Source organism: Callithrix jacchus, chromosome 5 (genome assembly GCF_049354715.1).
Source record: "Callithrix jacchus isolate 240 chromosome 5, calJac240_pri, whole genome shotgun sequence".
Lineage (NCBI taxonomy): Eukaryota > Metazoa > Chordata > Mammalia > Primates > Cebidae > Callithrix > Callithrix jacchus.
In genome coordinates, this window is record NC_133506.1 from 24633929 (window position 1) to 24656841 (window position 22913).

The 22913-nt window shown below is 44.0% G+C and overlaps 2 protein-coding genes across 9 annotated transcripts in view; one reads left to right on the forward strand and one right to left on the reverse strand.

The window, feature by feature from the left end:
• DSTN (destrin, actin depolymerizing factor) overlaps window positions 1-15646 on the forward strand; it is a 34936-nt gene extending 19290 nt beyond the window's left edge. Inside the window, exons 2-4 of the mRNA XM_078371421.1 lie at window positions 7883-8190; window positions 11713-11789; window positions 14455-15646. Of these exons, the coding sequence (XP_078227547.1) occupies window positions 7883-8190; window positions 11713-11789; window positions 14455-14564 (495 nt within the window). The 3' untranslated portion in view covers window positions 14565-15646. The remainder of the gene's footprint in view (window positions 1-7882; window positions 8191-11712; window positions 11790-14454) is intronic.
• A 5651-nt stretch (window positions 15647-21297) lies between these two features.
• Window positions 21298-22913, reverse strand: part of RRBP1 (ribosome binding protein 1) — a 75663-nt gene continuing 74047 nt past the window's right edge. For all 8 annotated transcript variants that reach the window (XM_078371420.1, XM_054255237.2, XM_054255235.2 and 5 more), the window contains 2 exons: window positions 22275-22424; window positions 21298-21828 (listed from right to left, as the gene is read on the reverse strand). In XM_078371420.1, coding sequence (XP_078227546.1) covers window positions 21790-21828; window positions 22275-22424 — 189 coding nt within the window. In that variant the 3' untranslated portion in view covers window positions 21298-21789. The remainder of the gene's footprint in view (window positions 21829-22274; window positions 22425-22913) is intronic.

Consider the following 22913-nt stretch of genomic DNA (forward strand, 5'->3'; position numbering starts at 1 on the left):
CTTTCTCAGGAACAGTCTTTTCATCCTTTCAGTCCCCTTGTTTTAGAGTGCTTTTAAGTCGGCATCAAACTCTACCTAATGACCTGTCTTCCTGTTTAAGCTACTTTCTTTAAATTTCCTTCCATGGGAGTTTATCAAGCTTTATATATGCTATCTTTATCTTCTCCATTAGTCAAACTAATGATTCATCTGACTCATCTTTGATTTTTATCAGGGTAACACAATAATGAATAAGACAGACACAGCTTATCTTAAGGAACTTACAGTCTTTAAGAACTTGCAGCCTTTTTAAGGAGATGATATTAATTACATAATTTTAAAGACAGAGCATTGAAATGGTGGGAGGTGCTGTGTGGTAGAGATATGTGATCTTACGGGACCATGTGATACTGGTTTTGACCCAGAAGACTGAAGACTCTTCTGCATAGTGAGAATTGATCTGACATATGAAGAGTATTAGCTAAGAACTATAGGGACATGCTTTCCAGACAGAATGTATAGTATGAGCAAAGGTGAGCAAATGCCCTGAAGTGGGTGGGAGCATGGCAAATACAGATGACTGAAGGAAGGCTAGGGTAATGAAATTGCAGTGTGTGCGGACTATAAGATAAGGCTAAAGAGGTAGGCACAGCCAGATGGAGCATATTAATTATTGAGCTGGGCATGGTGGCTCATGCCTGTAATCTCAACACTTTGGGAGGCCAAGGCAGGAGGATAGTTTGAGGCCAGAAGTTTGAGACCAGCCTGGACAACATAATGGGACCTTGTCTCTACAAAAAAATTTTTTAAATTAACTGGGCATGTGGTATGTGCTTATAGTCCCAGTACTACTCAGGAAGCAAGGTGGGAGGATCACTTGAGCCCCAGAGTGCAAGGCTGCAGTTTGCTATGATCATGCTTCTGCAGTCCAGCCTGGGTGATGAAGTGAAACCCTATCTTCAAAAAAAAAAAATTGCTATTTTTTTAATCTTCATTTCAATGGAAAGCCACTGGACTGTTTTAAGTATGTTGATGAGGTTCATGTTTATGTAGAGGATGATTTGGAGGGTAGACGTGATGGGTACTTGGTATGGGCAGTCTTATTGTATTATAACTGCAATAGCAAATTCAAAATCTTAGTGACTTAACACAGTAAAGATTTGTCTCTGTCACACGGAGTCCAGAAGGGTTGGGCAGCCTTCTTCCATCATGAAGTATGCCTACCAAGGTCATCTTGGTGGGAGAAAACAGAGCTTTAAGATCACTTTTAAGTTTAAGTTTTGATGTTTTAAAAACCATTTTATTGCCAGGTGCGGTGACTCATGCCTGGAATCCCAGCACTTTGGGAGGCTGGGGCGGGTGGATCACGAGGTCAAGAGATCGAGACCATTCTGGTCAACATGGTGAAACCCCATCTCTACTAAAAGTACAAAAAATTAGCTGGGCATGGTGGTGCGTGCCTGTAATCCCAGCTACTCAGGAGGCTGCGGCAGAATTGCCTGAACCCAGGAGGCGGAGGTTTCGGTGAGCCGAGATCACGCCATTGTTCTCCAGCGTGGGTAACAAGAACGAAACTCCGTCTCAAAAAAAAAAAAAAAAAAAAAAGAAAAAAAAAAAAAACCAATTTATTGAGGGAGGATTCACATGTAGAAAGTGGTATGTATTTAGTATATTTAAAGATCACTTTTAAAAAGCCAGGATTAGGAGTGGCTTATGTAACTGTGCCCACCTTGGCTGTGCAGAACTCAGTCATATAGCCCTGACTCAGCTTTCTGGGAACTCTGGGGATGCAGCCTTTCCTGTTCATTCAGAAAGAGAAAACAGTATGATACACATATTCTAATCTCCCTCCTCTGCAACCAGTTGAGAATTTACAACAGTCTCAGTAAGAGGCAGTGGGAGCTTGGACTGAGGGTGAAATGAGATGAATGTCTTAGAGAAAGATAAAAATCCAAAGAGTAAGGTAATGGAGAAGGAGTTGTTCACATCTGTTAGGCTTGGAGCCTTATGTGACAAGAGTGGTGATGCTACTGAGAAAGGAAGACTGATTAGAAATGGACTAGCTTGTTTTTTATTTTAGGCATGTTATGTATCCGATGTCTTTGAGACATACAACTGGAGATGTGAGATAGGAAAGTGAATGTAAAGACTGGAAGCTCAGAAGAGCAGAAGTCAGAAGAACATGTAAGTCATTTGGCTTAGCTGGTTGAAAGCTTGAGCTTGAGTAAACTCTAAGGAAGAATGCAGAGTTTCTTCTTTCCTTCACACTGCCATCAGCCTCTGCTTTCTGCCACATTGCCCTGCCACCCCCACCCCTTGACCTTAGCTGACCTTTTAGAGGTCCCCAGAGCCCTTTTTCTTGTCCCCTTGGAACTCCCTGTAATAGCTGTTCTGAATTGTTACTTAGTAGTAGTAGATTGGAGGAGTGGCCTCAGACCCATCCTACTTCTCCTGCCTTATACTTCACAGAGAAAATAGAATCTTTCAGACAATTTTTGGCAGTATATCTTCCTTCCACCTCAAAACTGTCATTTTTCCTTCCTCCCTATTTTAGAGAAAAAAAATGTATATCTTTTTCTTAGACTAACTCTCCCATCTGTGCTCTGGATCTCTGCTTCTTTTAGATCTCTGACATTGTTAATTGAGTGAGTGATATCTACTCTGGAATTGCTCTAATCCGGGAGGCAGAGGTTACAGTGAGCCAAGATGGCGCTGTTGCACTCCATCCTGGGTGACAGGAGCAAAACTCCATTCCCTCCCCCATCCCCCCCACCCCCGGAAAAAAAAAAGATACCTCCTCTGGAGCCAAATTTGCCAGAATTCAAATTCCAGCTCTGCTATATTTCCTCTGTGACCCTGGGCAACTTATGCCTCAGTAGAAAAATTTGCATCTTTAAGATGCAAATAGTGATAGTAGCTGTCTCATAGAATTGTTGTGATTTAGAAGTGTCTGGCAGTAGTAAGTACTCAGTATTTTTTTTTAATGTTTCGGCTCTTCCTCTCTTGTTCCTTCAAGTTCTTAAACATCTAATACAGTTACATCTCCCCAGTCATAAGACAACTTTCATGAAGTAGCATTCAGTCTTCCCTTTTTCCTTCGTTGTTAACCGTCTTGAGTTTTCTGTCTTTACCTCTTCAATTCCCTGTGAATCCTCAGTCCGTTATGGTTGACTGCTGTCCCATTCCTCCAATTATGTTGAAATGTTCAGAGGCCCGGTTGCCAAGCCCAGCAGTCTGTTTCATTCTCTCAAATACTGCACAATTGGATGTTAATGACCTTCCTCCTCAAAATAGTCTCTGTTGCTTCTAAGATGCTGCTTTCTTCCTTCTTACTTTTTCTTCTTAGTTTTCTGATTACTTCTTTTTAGTGTCCTTGATTGGTTTCTTTGTTTTTATTTCTCTTTTCAGTTTTTACATACTCAGTGTTGAGAAACTAGATTGGTTTCTCTTTTGCTGCTTAATATTGGTGCCCCCATGGTGTGGGCTAGTCCAAGATATGTATTAGGTAAAGCCTTCCTGTAAGATCCATGCCCATATTTCCGCCACTGTCTGGTCATCTCCACCTAGATGTCTTGTACAGTCTTCAGAGTTAAAGTGTCATACTGTGCCACATTTCCTTTTCTGTTCATATATCGCAGTCTAGTTACTAACCCCGGGGCTTCTCTGACACCACTCTTTCATGTCTCATTCAGCCATATTGTTTGGACTTTGACATGTCCTTGAATGTTTCTGTTTTCAGCCTCACTACTGTAGTTCAAAACTTGCTTCTCTGAATATTTGTAATTGTCTCAAAAGTAGTTTTCTGCTTCCAGTTTTTGTGCCACTTTCTCCTTCATAATATTCAGTGTTAATTTTCTCAAGCACAAGTGTCTTAATGATATAAGAAACCTCCACAGACATCATTTCTGATAGAAAAAAAGACAAAATTCTTCCTTACTGAGGCTTTTAAAGAGCTTGTAAGTTACAGCCAGATTTGGCTGAGATTTGTTTTATAATTGCAGAATACACATTTACTTTGTTTTCAGTTACTGGGACATGATTGATTTAATCTACACATCAATTTAGAATGTTTGAGATGCTTAGATATTGATAGATGTATTCAAATATTGGTTGATTCAATATAAGGCTTTAAATGTTGCCGTCATGCTTTTAGAAATTGGTTGTTGGGTCAAATGTGACTTATTAATTAACATTATGGACTAGGGCATTAGAGGCGTTGGAGTCTGTTTCTAGTTCTTCAGTTTTTGTTGCTTTGAATATTTTATTTGTTGCAAAATGATTCTTGCTTAACATAAGATACATTATAACAATCAAAAATATACTACCACTAAAGCTGTAAAAGGTTTAAGAAAAGTGCTCTTTTAAAGTAGGAATGTGATATTGTGTAGTTTGAGTTAGTTTCCTAGTCTTAATTCTGTTTCTGCCACTTTATTAGAGTGAATGTTCATTCATAAACAGAATGTGTGGATTAGATGGCATTGGAGTATATTACTTAGAGATCTTTAATGAATGAGATGATGAAATGGCCCAGTTACCTTAACATTAAGTAAATGCTAGGATCTTAGTGTATCTTTCTCCCAGAATTCTTGCATGCATTTTAAAGTAACAGATTTATTTTTATTTGTTTCTACAAATTTATGGGGGTACCAATGTCATTTTGCTACATACACGGATGCTGTAGTGGTGAAGCCAGATCTTTTGGAGTATCCATCACCTAAATAACATACATTCTACCCATTAGTTAATTTCTTATCTTCCCCTGGCCCTCCACTATCTGTCATTTCACATGCTATGTCCATGTGTACACATTGGTTAGTTCCCACTTACAAGTGAGAACGTGAGGTATTTGTTGTTAACAACTTTATTGAGGTGTAATTCACATACTGCAAAATGCAGTTCCATTCAGTGGTTTTTCAGTATATTCACAGTTGTGTATGCATCACCCCAGTCAACTTCCAGAACATTTTCATCACTCCAAAAAGAAACCCCATACTCATTAGCAGTCACTCCCCATTCCTTTTTTTTCTCGATCCCTGGAAACCACTAATCTGTCTATAGATTTTACCCAGTTTGAACATTTCATATAAATAGAATCATGCAGTAGGTGGCCTTTTCTTTCTGGCTTCTTTCACTTAGCACAATGTTTTTCAAGGTTCATCCTTGTCATAGCGTGTTATCAGTACCTCATTTTTTTAATGGCCAAGAAATATTCCATTTTATAGATATACTACATCTTAAAAATCAATTTATCGCTAAATGTACTTTAGGATTGTTTCCACTTTTGGTCTATTTTGAATAATGCTGCTGTGAACATTTGTGTACAGGTGTTGGTGTGGACACGTTTTCATTTCTGAGTATATATACCTAAAAGTGGAATTCCTAGGTCAAGTGTTAACTTCATGTTTAACTTTTTGAGGAACTGCCAAACTGTTTGCCAAAGCAGCTATACCATTTTATAATTACACAGTAGCATGTGGGGGTTCCAGGTTCTCCATGGCCCCACAAATATTTGTTATTGTCTATCTTTTTAATTTTAACCCTCCTAGTGGGTGGCTCATTATGGTTTTGAAGTGAAGAGGTATCTCATTATGGTTTTGATGTGCTTTTCCCTAATCACTATTGACATTGAGCATTTTTTCCATGTCCTTTTTGGCCATTTATACATCATCTTTGTAGAACTGTCTTTTTAAATCCTTTAACTGTTTTCAGTTGAAGTATTTGCCTTTTCATAAATTGTTGAGTTTTAAGGGTTCTTTATTCTAACAAGTCCATGTAGGATTTTTGGATGTTTTCTCTCATTCTGTTCGTTTTCTTCATCTTATGTGCATTTTTATTTCTTAAATGTTTGACATTAATTTTTGGTATCATTAATATTTTCTCGTTGTTTAGTATTTAAATTCTATTGTTTATGATTTGTTTTTCTCTTTTTTTAATTAAAATTTTAGAGGTGTGGTCTCCCTATGTACCCTCGCTGGTCTCAAAGGTCTGAACTCACTCAAGTGATCGTCTTGCCCTCTCCCTGCAAAGTGCTGAGACTATAGGCAAAGCTGCTACGCCCAGCTTAAAGATACCATTCTTGACTCAGAGCATGGTTTTACATAAATTGACCATATGACCCAACAATTCTACTAGTTTTCTACCCAAGAGAATTAAAAACATGTCCACACAAACCCTTGTACATGCGTGTTCTTAGCAGTGTTAATAGCCAAAAAATGGAAACAACCCAAATGTCTATCAACTGATGAATAGATAAGGAAAATGTGGGATATCCAAACAATGGAATATTATTCAGCAGTAAAAAGAAATGAAGTAACCAGGCGCTCTGTCACACATCTGCAGCCCTTGCTACCTGGGAGGCCAAGGCAGGAAGACTGCCCAATTCCAGGAGTTCAGGGTTGTAATGCACTATGATCGTGCCTGTCAATAGCCACTAGGCTCCAGCCTAGGCAATTATAATGAGGCCCCATCTCTCATGTACCCCATCCTGCATCAGGGCTGAACATTCCAGATACTTAACAGCTCCTACCTGCTTAGCCAGGGAAGGGCTTTGCCGAGGTGTCATTGGCACTCTGCTCCTTCAGCTTCTTCACTGTCTCAAGGTCACTCCACAGGTCCCTTTTGGCGCCTACCAGCAGAACAGATACATTGAGGCAATGATGGGAGACCTCTGGGTACCACTTATGCCTCTCATTGGCATAAGAGGATGGTTTGCCAATGGAAAAACAAATGACGAAGATATTGGTCTAGGGATAGGAGAACATTTGCAGTTGGTCATACTCCTCCTCTTGGCCAGTGGTGTCCCACAGGTTCAGGCTGATAATTTGGCCATCCACAGATAGTCTGGGCACTGTAGTTACCAAAGACATTGGGGATATACTCCTTAGGAAAGGCATTTGTTGTATAACTGATGGGGAGGCAGCTTTTGCCTACAGTCACATCTTCTACAACCACACATTTGATTGTCTGCTTTCCTCCCTTAGTCTGATCATCCTCCAGTGCCATTCAGCCACGACTGCCAGAGCCTCCTGGGCATCTCTTGTTGGGCTTTATAATTATTGCTTTAGAAAAGCTAACAGGCAAAACAAAGTAGTTAATGAGGCATAAAAAATTATGGATATAGAAAAGTTAATGTAAATAGCACATTCCTCAAGGTGAAAAAAACTAAGAACTGGTTTAAGATCTTGTGCTATCAAGATCTTGTTTAATTGTCCTTTATCTCAGAATAGCAAGTATAACATAGTGGAAAGTTACTTTTCTGGTCAGTATAATCCCAAATAAAGCTACTCTCTTTATTATAGCAGTAGACATTTTAAAATTTATTTTAGTCTTCATTTAAAATTTGGAATTTTTAAGTAAAATTTTAATGGCAAGTTACAAATATTGAATATTGATCACATAATTTTGAAATGTGAGTAGAGCAAAGACCTCTTGATCTTTTTTTTTTTTAATTAGAGAAAGAGATGCTGTGTGGATGAAAATTTTCCAATCTAGCAGCTATGACCATCAGTAATACTGTGTACTATGAAAGGAATTTTAATTATCATCAGTATACAGTATGGGAAGATGATCTGCCTCTGGTCAAGGCTCTAAGCAACCTGTGTAAGAAGAAAATAATCCAGCACCTTAGGAGACACTTCTACTAAGGTTCTAGGGTACGAGAGGCTGCTATAGTTGAATCTTTCCTTAACCCTGTGCAATAGTGGTGAATGGCATATATTTGTGATCTTTTAAAAAGTTTGATGCCTAAAATTAGTAGTGATTACAACTCAAATTTCTAGTTTTTTAATTAGATTATATACCTTTAAAATTTGAAATATATGCCAATCTATAAGCAGAAGTTAGTATTTTACAATTAGCACAATAAAAATTGTAAGTCATTTTCTCATGTATTTTCTAACCATAGGCCTCAGGAGTGCAAGTTGCTGATGAAGTATGTCGTATTTTTTATGACATGAAAGTTCGTAAATGCTCCACACCAGAAGAAATCAAGAAAAGAAAGAAGGCTGTCATTTTTTGTCTCAGTGCAGACAAAAAGTGCATCATTGTAGAAGAAGGCAAAGAGATCTTGGTTGGAGATGTTGGTGTAACCATAACTGATCCTTTCAAGCATTTTGTGGGAATGCTTCCTGAAAAAGATTGTCGCTATGCTTTATATGATGCAAGCTTTGAAACAAAAGAATCCAGAAAAGAAGAGTTAATGTTTTTTTTGTGGTAAGCATGTTAGAAATATTGAGACTCTCTAAAACTCATTTTGTGAGCACTTGGAAAACCAGTTTCAGCACCAAAGTAATTTTTATTCAAGCTATTTGCAGTTGTTGTCGTTTAATTTGTGTTTACAGGTTTCATAATGTTACCTGGGTTGATGTTTATGGGACCAAAACTAAATTTTCACTACTTTCTGTCTACCTCTTTATGGACTCTCAGTAATTGATTTTTTTTTTTGCTGTTGTTTTGGTGGGGAAGGGACAGGAGGCATCCTCTGAATATACTCCTTTTATAAGCTAAAATTTCCTGCTGCTTTTAAATTTCTTACTTATAAACCAAAACTCTACTTTTCCAACAAGCCATGCCAGGAGCCAGCCTTCTACTCTTTTAAATATACACCCTTTACTTGTGTCTCTAGTCTGCTACTTTTGAAGAAGCTAGCACCATTCCCTCCCTGCTATAATTTACTGTACATTTGCACTGTCTAGTAGTGTAGTCCCTAGCCGTATGTGGCTATTTAAATTATTTAAAATTAAAAATTCAGTTTGTTTGCAGAATGAATTACCACATTTCAGATGCTCAGTAGCCACATCTGACTAGCGGATACCTTATTGAGTAGCATAGATACAGAGAATTTCCATCACTGCAGAAAATTCCATTGGGCAGTGCTACTCTAGATAGTGGAAAAAAGTGCTATAAAGTTATTTTTGTAGACTTTTTCTCGAAATGTTGTTTAGTTATTCTTGTCTTTTCAGGTAAGTCAGTATTTGAGACGAAGCTTTAGAGAAAAGTTACACCTGAATCCCTCATTTATTGAATATTATGCTATATTCCTTGAATGGTCAGGAATAGAATACTCTGTAGTTTCCAAGGGGAGGGAGAAATGGTAACATCATCTGATTTTTTTTTTTTTTTGGAGAGGGGCAAGGATTCTCTTGATACATTGGCCTGAGTCAGGGCAAGGCAAGAGGGACATACTTTTAGCTGGGTGCCATCAATAGCTTGGAGTAGGAGATGCAGAGGATTGAGGTTTAAAAGGAAGATAACTGGGCCAGGCGCAATGGCTCACACCTGTAATCCCAGCACTTTGGGAGGCCAAGACAGGCAGATTACCTGAGGTCAGGACTTTGACACCAGCCTGACCAACATGGTGAAATCCCATCTCTATTAAAAATACAAAAAATTAGCTGGGCATGGTGGTAGGTGCCTGTAATCCCAGCTACTCAGGATGCTGAGGCAGGAGAATTACTTGAACCCAAGAGGTGGAGGTTGCTTACAGCCGAGATCACGCCACTGCACTCGAGCCTGGGCACAACAGAGCAAGACTCCATCTCACAAAAAAAAAAAAAAAATGATAACTCGAGGTCACACCTCACTTCTGTTTTAGTAAGCCTTTACTGCATGCACTTGATTCAACCAAGTTGCTGTGAGGAATGAAAATACAAGATCAGGGTGCACATATTCAGGCAGGCAGCTTAGAGTCCATTGAGGCTGGTACATAAGACTGAAAATTAACACTGATTTGAATGCAGGTGCATTTATTAAACTTTATTTCTACTACATGCCAGCTTTGTGTTAGGGCCTGCGAAAACAGCTGTGAATAAAACAGGTAAAGTCCCTGCTTTTCTGGCATTCACGGCTCAGTGGCAGATAGTCCAGCTAATGGTTTAGGCTTTTAAATTGGCCAGTATTTTCTTAATTTGCAGGAGTTTTTTTCCTGCTTTTTATGTATTTTGTAATTATGAAAATTATACATTCTTATTAAAAACATTTGGAAAATAATAGAAAAGGAAATTTAGTGTTAGTGCAATGGTTTATGTTGCACTATTACTTGTTTTAAGAAAAGGTGGAACCTTATTTAAAGGCATTTTCTGTAACAAGCTCTGCCCAAGGCCCAGAGAGCAGCTCTTAAAGTAGTGTAACAGTTTGGTTAAAACAAAATCAGAACAGCTGATACTTTTTTGTTTCTGACCTGTTTTCCTAAGACAAGTACCCACTCTGTAGCTCAACATATGCCAGTCCTGGCATATGCCAGTCCTGAGGTTGTAATGGCTTTGCTTCCTTCACTGGCCCTTAGGATTGGGAGGAATAAGCCTCTGAGAGACAGAGACTGCCCATTTTTTGTTTCCTAAGAATAGAATCTCTGTTCACTAGGGTAAGGAGTATAGTAGGCAAGGGCCACATGCCAGGGCTCATGATTGTTGAATGTTCTGGAAATATGGCAGCTAAATGGAATTATTAAATGCTCAGAAGTATTTAACTATACAGTAATGTCTCACTTAATGACCATCAGTAGGTTCTGTGAAACTGCAACTGTAAGCAAAATAACATACACCAGGTCCTCAAATAACATCATTTCCTTCCATGTATGTTTGTTATGGCACTGAGAAAGGTTTTGGTATATGTCATTTTGTTTTAAGTCACAGGCTCCAAGAACCGATTGATAACGTTAAGTGAGGACTTACCATACTGCATCTTCTCGGTGATAGTTTAGCAGTGTGGCGTGAAAGTGGGCCTGCGGGTTGGTGTACAGAGGAAAGAAGGACTCGCATGCAAGCAGTCTGTGGGACAAGGGTTTCTGTCCATTACTAATATTCTTAAGTATCACTGTTGAAGAAGGTGTTGTGACACATGCTGTGCTTCCAACACGCTTCCATTTTCTGAGGGGGAAGGCACTCAAATTTTATAAATACAAGACAATAATAATATTGACAGTTAAGACGTGATTATTGGTGAGCTGCCATTTAGAAATCTTCGTGAAAGCTTTATTTAGAATCATGACATTATACAAGTGGATTTAATATTTTTTCAAGAGAATTATTGAAACTTGGACTCCCAGATCTATAATTGAACATGTACTGTTGTGTTAGACTAAGATGGAGAACAGGTAGCTGTGAGATCAAAACCTGCTATTGGAATAGATGACAGACTGGAGAAGTCTAAGAAGAAGAGGAATTTTATTTGTAGTTTATTATTATTATTATTATTTGTGTTGTTTTATTTTTTAGAAAACAATCTGAAGCAAAGATGCAAAAATATTAGCATTTAATTCTGGGTCACACATACTTACAGATTATTCTGTTCTTTTCTGTATTTTAAAACCTTTTTCCAACTAGAAAAACTGTTAAAAACCTTGTGTAAATATGATTATCAGCCTGAACCTAAGCTGTTATTAATAAAAAAAATGAAAAATTATTCTAAAGAAAAAGAATTGGTTTATACAGTGAAGTACTCAGGGTTGGTTCTTTCATTATGGCCACTTTAATCTGATTTTTAATTGGTGCTTGTGTTTTTCCACCACTAGTTCTCTTTTTTCCCATCCTGGTTGATCTAATTGATTCTGTGTTCACCTGTCTGTAGCATTTCCCCCCAAGCTGCTGGGGAGGTAGAAAAGTTATGTAGTTACAAATAGAATCTCTGAGGAGATTCTGAGGATTCTCACCTTGACACTGAAGTAAATGTTTAACAAGATGTACGTTGTGCTTTCTCTAAATCACTTTTTTTCATTTTTGACATCTTTCTATCTAGGGCACCAGAACTAGCACCTCTGAAAAGTAAAATGATCTATGCAAGCTCCAAGGATGCAATCAAAAAGAAATTTCAAGGTATGGTCTCAATGACTTGCGAATATGTGGAGGTGTGGTGACCGTCCAGAACGGGCAGCAGCTCTTCTGAGAAGTACCTCATTTTCTTGCAGAGCTTCGGGCACAGGAGAGAAGTGCTGCTTGTTTTGAGAAAAGCCAAGGTTGAACCTGGCTTTCCATGTATCTTCTACTTTGTGTTGGTTGCTCTGGGTCTGCCCAGCCTGTGTTTAATAACTAGACTCCCTTCACATTGTCTATATATATTGTTTATTCAGGCTGATTTTAAACTAGTTTGAGGTGCTGCCAATTTTCTCACATAGGAGGTGGAGATTAATTGTTTTACATTGGACATAATAGTAAATTTGCTCTTGCCTTTGAATGTAGTTGTTATAATAAAGTTGCAAAAAGGAAGTGTTCCTAAATGAGAAAGGATGCTCTTTTCTCCAGCTTTACTGTTGAATGGCATGATTTTAGGTAATTGATTGATCTGTGTCCCAAGGAAAGTACACCCACTCCTGAGCTGGTCAGTTCTATTTGACTGGGTGATTGGGATCCTGATGAGATGGCCTGGCGAGACTCCAGCCAGGAGAAAATGTTGGTATGATTGAAAGAGCATGCATGGGGCAAGTGCCCAAAGGCCTGCACTGCGGGCGAAGCCTGTCTAACTGCTTAACCTCCATGGGCCTTGATTCTCTCAGCTGTAGAAGGGGAGACGTGGTCTCATGTGTGCGCTTTAGTTTAAGAGTTTGCCTTGCTACCTTCCTGCCATGGCTATTTCCAAACAGCTGAGTGAGCCAAGGTCACAAGGGCTTGGCCTGATGTTGGTTTTGTTTTGTTTGTTTTATTGTCACTGGTTTTTATATTCTCATGGTAGAACAGGTTTGTAGCCTGCTTTACTTAGGGAAACAAAATTCTTGCCTCCTTTCCCAAGCCTTGCTGCTGCATAGTTTATTGCTGGGTCAGGTTTTTGTGCATTTGGGTTAATGCCTGGCATCCCCAGAAGTGTGTCACTGGACTAACTGGTGCTTTTAAATGATTCCTTAGCTTCAGCACTTTTTCAGCCCATCCAAAAGTTTCGGAGTGGATTCCTTATTATTCTTATTATACATTGCCTTTCAGTAAAGGGAATTGCTTTGCACACTTGATTTGGTGATACTAAAAGACAGTGACCGGCCAGGCACGGTGGCTTACGCCTGTAATCCCAGCACATTGGGAGGCTGAAGGCAGGTGGATCACCTGAGGTCAGGAGTTTGAAACCAGCTTGACCAGCATGGTAAAACCCTGTCTCTACTAAAAATAAAATAAAAATTAACCCGGTGTGGTGGCACATGCCTGTAATCCCAGCTGCTTGGGAGGCTGAGGCAGAAGAATGTTTGAACCCAAGAGGCAGAGGTTGCAGTAAGCCGAGATCACACCATTGCACTCCAGCCTGGGCAATAAGAGCGAAACTCTGTCTCCAAAAGAAAAAAGATGGTGACCATGCTACCTTTTTTCTAATGAAACCATCTACTGGCTTTCTCAGCTCAGTCCTGAGTAGCTGAGTAGTTTAAAAGCTGACCTACTGTGCTTTCAGTAGCTTGAGAAATAAATGGTCTTTAAATGATGGCAATAACCATGCAGCAATTTAAAAGACAGTGGCTGTTTACAGAGAAGCTACTGTATGTAATCCATAATTGAGCTCATTTTTGCAGTGTGGTGATGTAATTTTTCTAAGAAAGGAATCAGAAACATATTTCACTTAGTTTTCATTGTGATTGATTTCATAAATGTGTAATATTGAAGAGCCAGCTGTTTACTTTTCAATACAGTTGACGAAATCAACCGTGCACTAAAATCATTTGTATTTTTACTTACATTTTAAAAACCAAGAAATTTTTTCTACTAGACCTGCTTTTTTAGCAAAGTACAACATATCTATAGAAAAGCATATGTCACAGATTATTGTAGAATGTGATGAATTTTTCAGAATGAATATAATGGTTATTTTATAATCTAATGACCAGCACCCCAGAAGCCTCCCTGGGATGGCTTCAATTCATAGCACTTCTGCCTGCCCCTTCCTCCTCAAGGTAGCCAGCACCCCGGCTTCTAACAGCATAAGTTAGTGTGGGCTGATTTTTGTATGCTATACCTATACATATAATAGAATATATGCATTTTTAATCCGGATTCTTTCAATGAATGTGTTTGTGAGGGCCATCTATCTTGATGCATGTAGTTTTGTAGTTATAATTATTTATTCTCATTACTGTGTAGTATTCCATGTTTGTATATACCACAGTTTATCCAGATTATAACTGGTCTTTTAAAAGTTTGATATCTGGCTGGGCGCGGTGGCTCAAGCCTGTAATCCCAGCACTTTGGGAGGCCGAGGCGGGTGGATCACGAGATCAAGAGATCGCGACCATCCTGGTCAACATGGTGAAACCCCGTCTCTACTAAAAATACAAAAAATTAGCTGGGCATGGTGGTGCGTGCCTGTAGTCCCAGCTACTCAGGAGGCTGAGGCAGGAGAATTGCCTGAACCCAGGAGGCGGAGGTTGCGGTGAGCCGAGATCATGCCATTGCACTCCAGCCTGGGTAACCAGAGCGAAACTCCGTCTCAAAAAAAAAAAAAAGTTTGATATCTTAGAGAAAGAGGTAAACTGCTGGCATAATTCTAAATAGAATTGTTTTTCCTCTCTAGGCATAAAACATGAATGTCAAGCAAATGGACCAGAAGATCTCAATCGGGCTTGTATTGCAGAAAAGTTAGGTGGATCCTTAATTGTAGCCTTTGAAGGATGCCCTGTGTAGATGATCATTCAGTGCCACAAATTGAAAGCTTCCATGTTTAACGTTATCCTCTTGCTGTATAAATAAAGCAAATATATTTAGGCCAGGGTCTCACTGAGAGGGGGCTGTCTTGTCATCTTTTAGAGTAAACTAAATATTCTATCAACATATGCAAACAGCCCTAAATAAATCTAAAGTTTTATTGGTGTGAAATTAAATCCTTATTGGCCAAATGCCTGTTTTGATGAGTTGATTTATAAAGATTTTTGTTAAGCTCAGGATTTTTAATTATGCAGTTCACAAAACAGGACAAGGCCATGTGAAGAGAATTACTATATCTTTATTAACCTCAGCACTTACTTTCTTTTGCTTAGAAAATTGCTCATAATCTGGTTATAATTTTGGCTCAAATTCTATTCTTCCGTGAGCTAAGCAGAATAATGGAATATAGTGTGTCTTCATAATATAACAGCACTAATACACTACTAGTAAGATTTAGTCAGGCAGTTTTACTTCTACCAAATGTGTAATGGAGATTGTCTCAAAATTGTGTCCACATAATCCATGCTGATATTGCAAAGCACTATTTCAAGCACATCACTGGAATACAAGTAGCTCTGTACCTGCTGTGAGCTCAACGTTCACTGGTTGGAAGTGACCTGGCATCTTGGAAATCATGGTGTTTCTTCAGAAGAATGTACAGTGTCTTGTAACAACTAATTATAATGCAAATTAAGGCTACACTGTAATCTGCTTTGTTAATGAAAATGATAATATTGACAAGCTAGGACACCTGTGGTATCTTTAATTGTATCTCCTTCAGAAGTTTGCTTCTTATGGTATAATAAAGTGTGGAAGAATATTGAGTATATGTTTACTCTGGGCCTGGGAGAACTTAATTTTCTAGAGCAGTTTGTTGGCTGTGTGCAATGGGGAGAAGGTACCGTGAAGACACTCGCAGGGAGCCCTGTTCACTGCCACTTGGAAGTGGTCATTGTTAACATCACAGGCATAACACTTTCAACAATAGAGAGATGCACAAACAGTTGAACTTAGAAGTAGCAGTATTGGCTTTATGTAATAAAGGAAGCATTTTTGACTTATCTCTTGTGTAATTATTCATGTGTGAATTGGGAATAAGGATTTTGCCTTCCATGTTGGGTAAGTCATGTTGAGGTTTGGGTATTTCCAGTAATTAAGGTTGGCCAAGGGTGGTGGCTCACTCCTGTAATCACAGCACTTTGGGAGGCCAAGGCAGGAGGATAGTTTGAAACCCTAAGTTTGAGAATCGGCCTGGACAACATAGTGGTATCTCATCTACTAAAAGTAAACAAAATTAGCCGGGTGTGGTGGTGCACATCAGAAGTCCCAGCTACTTTGGAGGCTCAGGTGGGAGGATCACTTGAATCCAGGAGGTCAAGGCTACAATGAGTCGAGATTGTGCCACTATATACTCCAACCTGGAAAACAGAGCAAGACCTTGTCTCAGACCAAAAGGTTACAACTCCCTTTGGTGAATAAGAAAGTTGGTGTAAAAGTTGGGAACCTTTTTAATGTTTATTACACTTAATCTTGTAAGTGTAATAAATATTACACAATTTATAAAGGTAATTCACATTTAAAATTTAGAAAATAAAAGGGATTAATTCTACATTGTCTTACCACACACCATCGCATGGTTAGCATTTTGATACACAGCTGTGCATTTATTACATGTCAAAGACTGCATATACCGTGGTGGTCCCATACAATTATAATACTGTATTTTCTGTTGTACTTTCTGTAATTTGATACATAAACACCATTGTGTTATGGTTGCCTACGGTATTCAGCATAATCTCATGCTGTCCAGCTTTGTAGCTTAGGGGCAGTAGGCTCTGCCTTACAGCCTAGGTGTGTGGTAGGCTCTGCTATCTAGGTTCGCATAAGTGCAGGCTAGGATGGGGAACATTTTAATGTTGATCCACATGCCAGGCTTTTGTGAGACAAATAAGGTTATGTTTTAGTAAAAATGCTTATTTCAGAATTGTCTAGAAAATAGTGCTGGCTGCTTGTCATTCATCCTGAATTTCTTGTTTCTCTACTGTGTAGCAGTGCTTTAGTGTGGTTTTGTTTTTTTGAGACAGGGTCTCACTCTTTCCCAGGCTAGAGTGCAGGGGTGCAATCAATCATAGCTCACTATGTCCTTGAACTCTTGGGCTCAAGCATGCCTCCTCACTCGGCCTCCTAAAGTGCTGTGACTACAGGTGTGCGCCACTGTGTCCTGCTAATGACTGTGATTAACAGGCCTCCAGGTAAGTGCTGTAAGCCCAAGGCTGCTTTACTCAAAAGTCAGCCGTGTGGGTAAAGCCAGATATTTGGTCAGGGAGTTTTAGAAGGAGGAAATTTTTCCTGCAGTGTTTGCTTAAGTGTGGCACTATTGTGTGTGTGTAAGGTGCATTCTGTGGGAAGGATTTTGAAGAGCATAAAGGGATGTGATTGCAAACATCTAGAACTCATTCCAGAAACAGTAAGATGCTAGTAGTCTCTACAGGAACTTTTGAGAAAGTTTTAGTGGATTCCTGAGGCCCAAGAATTGTGCTAATAAGCACTCAGGGTGATTCTGGTACAAAATTAGGGTTCAGACCACAGCTGATTGGTCTGCTGTTGGTCAGGAACAAAACTCAGGTATACTCTGCTTCCAGAAAATACATTTACCTCTGCACAAATGCTAACACATTGCAAAAATGTGGAAAGCTGAGTTTCATCCAGTGGTTACTCTCTTGCCCTGACAAAGCAGCAAATAAAGCCTCTGCTAATAATTCAGTCAGAGCTTGACTGTGAAGTCACCTCAGAGAATATTACTCTGCAAACACAGTGGACACAGTGACTTGGATAAGGCTTAGTTTGGTGGTTTGCTTTCTGCAGAACTGCCTGAGTACTGGCTGCTCCAGGCACGGCAAGTGCAACTTGTTTATTTCTTGACTGGTTCATTGCCCTCCGGACCACCAGAGACTGTATATGCCTAACACATGTCACTTTGTGATTTGGGGCATTTCTGAAATTTAGAACAGGCTCTTAATTGCATTATGTCCGGCGACAGGAATATTCCAGGAGTCAGTTTCAGTGGAAGGAAGGTTTGAGTACTGTGTTTTGTTCCTGAGGGCTCTCGGGGTTCTGCGCAGTCCCAAAAGGGCGCTGGGAAAAGGACTTACAGAGCTTCTGGCCAGTACCCTCAGTAGCCAGGCCAGAGGTGAGGTAACTTGGCCAAGGTTAATTGACTCACAAGTGGCAGAACTAGGACAAAACCTCAGACCTCTTGATTTCTGCTCCTGAGCTATTCCCACCACCTCAGGAGAACTTCATTTCTCTTACTATAATTGGATCATTTTCCCACAACATTTCTAACATCTGAAATTCAAAGATTAGACATCTCACCTAGGGGTGAGATTTCAAAGGTTCAAGAAGGAAAGCATTTCTTTTGGGCTCTGAGCTCCTGTTAGACCCAGCCCTGAAGAAAGCGCAGTGATGACATCTGTGAAAGGCATGGAGTGGCTTATATAACAAAACCTCACTTTCCCCACCGTCCCTCAGGCCTCGCTGGCTTCCTGCTTTCGCTGCACCGCTTCCTTCTCCAGGTGCCCTAGGTGCAGGCACAGCATCTGGGGCCCACGTGTTCCAGAGTACCAGGCAGAGACGACCTGAGGAAACTCGCCAGGTACAGCTGTCTGCAAGGGGCTTTGAGTCTCATGCTGTCTGTGGGCCCTTTGAACCTGGAACTTCACATCTACTCTGTGGGCTCTGGTCATCTTCACCTAAGGACCCAAACCCAGGGTCTGGCTTTGTGGAGCCAGGCCCGGGAAGAGCAGCAGCTGGGTTCCTCTGTCAGGCGGCAGCTGGGTGAGTCCTGCCTCCATAGTGAACCTCATTCCAAGAACAGCACAAGCCAGTCCCCCGGTGCTGCCTAAGCTCGGATACAGCTGCAGGACAGGAGGCTGCGAATGACCAGGCCAGAGACCTGTGCCACGCTGGGGAATGCCATGGGGCTGGGGAGGGCTACTAGCTCCTCCTGCAGGAAGTCTGCAAGGGCTGTGCCTCAGCTGGCTTCCCCAGAGCCGGACCTGGAACCTGTCCTGGAACAGCTGAGGAGGCCTGGCCCACCTGAGGCAGGGCCCAGCCTGGAGGTGCACCTCTCCAGGAGGCAGAACTCCCAGGAAGGGCAGATGTGTGTCAGGTGAGGAAGGCTGGCACCCAGGCAGCATCAGCACAGAGGCATGGAGGGCAGGGTGAGGCGCAGCCCACTGTGGAGCCAGGTCACGAAGGCCAGTGGGGCTGGCCGGGGAAGGCAGTGCAGCTACTAAGGTTTCTGAGCAGGGAGAGCCAAGCCTGCCTGTTGCAGAACAACTTCTAGAGGCTGACGTGGAAAGGGAGCCCATGGTCTTGGGACATTGACACCCTGGCTTCTGGCTGGGAGACTGAGTAGCAGGAAGCGCCTGCAAGGACACCTGATGACTGCCCGTTCCCAGCTCTGTGCCTGGCGCTCAGTGAACCCTTGGTCCTCCCGGTGAGGTGAGCCCTGCCGCATGGAAGTGAAGAACCTCCCTGGACTAAAGGCAGGGTGGGTTCAAACCCACCTCTGACACGTGGCAGGCCCTGCAGCTTAGGAGGTCAGTGCTTGCGGGGCAGGGCTGGGCTCTGGAATGTGGGGAGTCCAGTGGAAAGCACCCTGAGCCAAGCGCCACTGGGCCCTCTGTGTACACTGGACCCCCTGCAGCAGCCACTGGGCCCCCTGTGTCCACACCCCGTGCATCTGGGGCAGGGGGCTGAGTGGAAGCCTAGATTCTGGGTGAGGGAGGCCGCCTGCAGGAGGCAGAACTCTGCACATGGGTGGCTGTAGGTCAGGTCAGTGGCGTGGGGAACGGGCTGACCGGTGCCCTGCACCGATGCTGCCACCAAATCACCCCCTCGTCCTACCACACTGCGGGACTGAGTGCCCCATGCTGGGGTGATGCCATCTGAAGACACAGGAATGGGGCAGGGGTACCCATTGTGAGCAGAGGAAAAGGGAGACCTTGGGGAAAGAGACAAGGGATGCTGGGGTGCCACGCTGCCGCCTCTGGGTTCTGAGGGGCAGTGGCCTCCTCCTGGACTCTCCCTCAGGCCACCTGCTGGAAGCTCTGGGTCTGTTCGTGCAGAAGAAAGGAAGCCAAAGGCAGGCAGTGCAGGGTGTAGGACTCCTGTGTAGCTGGCCTCATGAGAGTTCAGGGAAATGCCACTTGGGAGCTTTTCTCCTGCAGCTCCAGTTCTAAGGGCTCATCATCTGTTATCCCTGCCTGCCCCAGCAGGGCCAGAGCAGCCCTTAGGCCCGGCAGTGGCACCTCCAGGGCCTGGCCACGTGTCAGAGGTGGGTTTGAACCCACCCTGCCTTTAGTCCAGGGAGGTTCTTCACTTCCATGCGGCAGGGCTCACCTCACCGGGAGGACCAAGGGTTCACTGAGCGCCAGGCACAGAGCTGGGAACGGGCAGTCATCAGGTGTCCTTGCAGGCGCTTCCTGCTACTCAGTCTCCCAGCCAGAAACCAGGGTGTCAATGTCCCAAGACCATGGGCTCCCTTTCCACGTCAGCCTCTAGAAGTTGTTCTGCAACAGGCAGGCTTGGCTCTCCCTGCTCAGAAACCTTAGTAGCTGCACTGCCTTCCCCGGCCAGCCCCACTGGCCTTCGTGACCTGGCTCCACAGTGGGCTGCGCCTCACCCTGCCCTCCATGCCTCTGTGCTGATGCTGCCTGGGTGCCAGCCTTTCTCACCTGACACACATCTGCCCTTCCTGGGAGCTCAGCTTACGCCCACTTCTTCAGGGACCCTCCCAGGATTCCCTGCACCTAGAACAGCCAAGACACACAGCACTGCACATCACGGCTGGGTGGCCCATAGGAACTTCCTGAGAGCAGCAAACAGAGCTGGGCTGAGCAGTTCAAGACTGCAGGCAGAGGTCGTGTGGGGGGTTGAGGGAGGCAGGGCTTCCCGAGGTCTGTCCCCCAGCCAAGTTCAGCCCAGCTGTCTGTCCCCCAGCCAAGTTCAGCCAAGCAGACCCTCTCCCCAAATTCCGAGGCTTGGCAGGGAGGTAAAAGTGTAACAGTCCTTCGTCAAGACAGACCTGCCTTCCATTCCAGGCTTGGTTAGGGCTCTCCTCCGACTCTGAACCTCTTTTTGTGGCCTAAGCTGCAGGTTCCTATTGTTTACACTCAGAGACACATTTCAGGGGCCACTGAGGACACTGGGTCTGAGGGTCATGGCAAGTCTAAGCTGGCTTTGGCGGGTGAAACTCCACCTCCCGAGGGCAGGCAGTGGGCTGCTGCAGCCCTGGCTCACCCTGCTGGGGTGTGGGTGTTTGTTCAAGCCCCAGCAAGGACAGAGACCATGCGTTCATTCCCGGAGCTCTGCCGCACAGCGGCACAGGCCACCAGCCACACTCACAAACCTCAGACCCTCCAGGGTAGGGGGGCAGCAGTCAACACGTATGGCTCTCAGGTGTCGCAAGCCCTGCTCCCTTATCCTGCCCGGTGGGCACTGAGGTCCTGGAGGTGATGGGGAAAAGTGTGGGGGGCTCCGGAAGCAGCGATCTCAGCCCCACACTACACAGAGCTGCAGAGGCCCTGCATTCAAAGCAGCCGAGGCCCACACCTGCTTTCTCCCTGAGGGCAGCCCCTCTGGGTTCTTCAGTTTGAGCCCAACAGCAGGTGGGGGAGCCCCAGCAGAAGACCAGAAGAGACTGCAGCACCGGGCACCAACGTTGGTTTTAATGGCATCAACACCCAGGAGGCTGCACATCAGTTCTGGTTGGCAATGTCTAGGGGTGAGGGGCTGCGGCCTCCGGTCGGCCCCACAGCCTTCGAGAACTCACTGCCCAGTCTCCCTGCCTCCCGCCCCACTGAAAACAGACAAAACAATTGCACTAACAGACCCCAGAGCGCCCGGCCTCCCACACACCCCCGGGCTGTCAGAGTCAGCGACGGCTTTGGCGTCACTCAGCGGTGGCCCGGGGCCATGCCCGGGATAGTGTTTATCAAATGTGACACAGGTTCGTTTACAAACTGGGGCTCTGGAAGGTCTACTTCTGTGGTTCTAAGAGACTCTCGTCTCTAATGGCTTCTCGCGGAGCTACCGGAAGTTGGGCCTGGATGACGCTGTAGGTTGTTGGTCGATGTGTAAGGAATGTGTAAGGCATTTTGGTAAGTTGAACAGTAACTTCTTTTTCCACAGAGGAGACTCAGACAGAGGTGCCCTCCTTTGAGCTGCTGCCGCCCTCCTGTGAACGAAGGCAGGCGGCGTGAGTGGGAGGCTGGGCCAGGAGCACGGTGGGACCACCTGCCTCCCTCCCTGGGCCTTCGGTGCCTCCCTGGACTGACCCTCTCAAGCTACTCCAGTCCCTCTGAGAACAGGAGCCTCAGACCCCTGGGGCTGGGGGACAGGGGGGAGTTGGTGGAACTGAGGGCTGAGGTGCTGGCTAAGGGGCCCGAGCCAGTGCAAAGTGAGGACCTGGGCCAGCAGTGGGCTCAGACACTCGCTTCCCAGCGAGGGAACCCCAGAAGGGTGGGTGCTGGACCTGGTGGGCTGAGGCCCTCGTTAGCAAGTCTCTGTCCCCCGAACCTCCACCCAGCTCTGCCTCTCCTGGTCCCGCCTCCCCAGGGCTCCCGGCCCCGCGCTTCCAGGAGGTCCGCCTCCTCCCGCCCTGCTTCGCAGTTGGGCACGCACTGTCTTTTCCAGCTGTTCCTGCAGCGTCTTCACGGTGTCCTTCTCTCTTGCCAGCTGCTCCTGGGTCATCTTCAGAAGCTCCTGCAGTTTGGCGGCGGCACGCCCCAGGTCACTAGTTAACTTTTTCTCTTTTTCTAGTCTCTCCTGATGGTCAGAAGGTTGACAGGGATCAGCCTGTGAGTGGCACCAACAGGAAGGCCACCCCAGCTATGCCCACAGGACCTGGACACCAGGGGGCTGGAACCCTCTAGGGGCACAGGGAAGGCAACTCCTGGTCACCCAGAGACAGGTGCTGATGACAGGGAGGAAACTGCCCATGCTGACCATCAGGGCTGGGTCCTGTCGCTCTCTGCACTGCCAGGAGAACTTCCTGGGGCAGGAGCAGTCTACTCTGTACCGTCCAAGGCAGCACAGGAGACGCGCCTGACCACCGAGCGCAGGACACGCGGCTGAGGAATGCACTTCAGTTCTACATGATTTGCATTTCAAAGGTCACCCAGACCAATGGCTTGCCATGTGACCGACCCTGTGACACTGCAGGGCCAGAAGCCCCCCGCGCCAGCCCCGAGTAGTGACAAGGGGAAGCCAGTGCCCTCGGTCGGCTGTCCCCTTCCTGAGGCCAAGAGTGGCCCCAGCCCC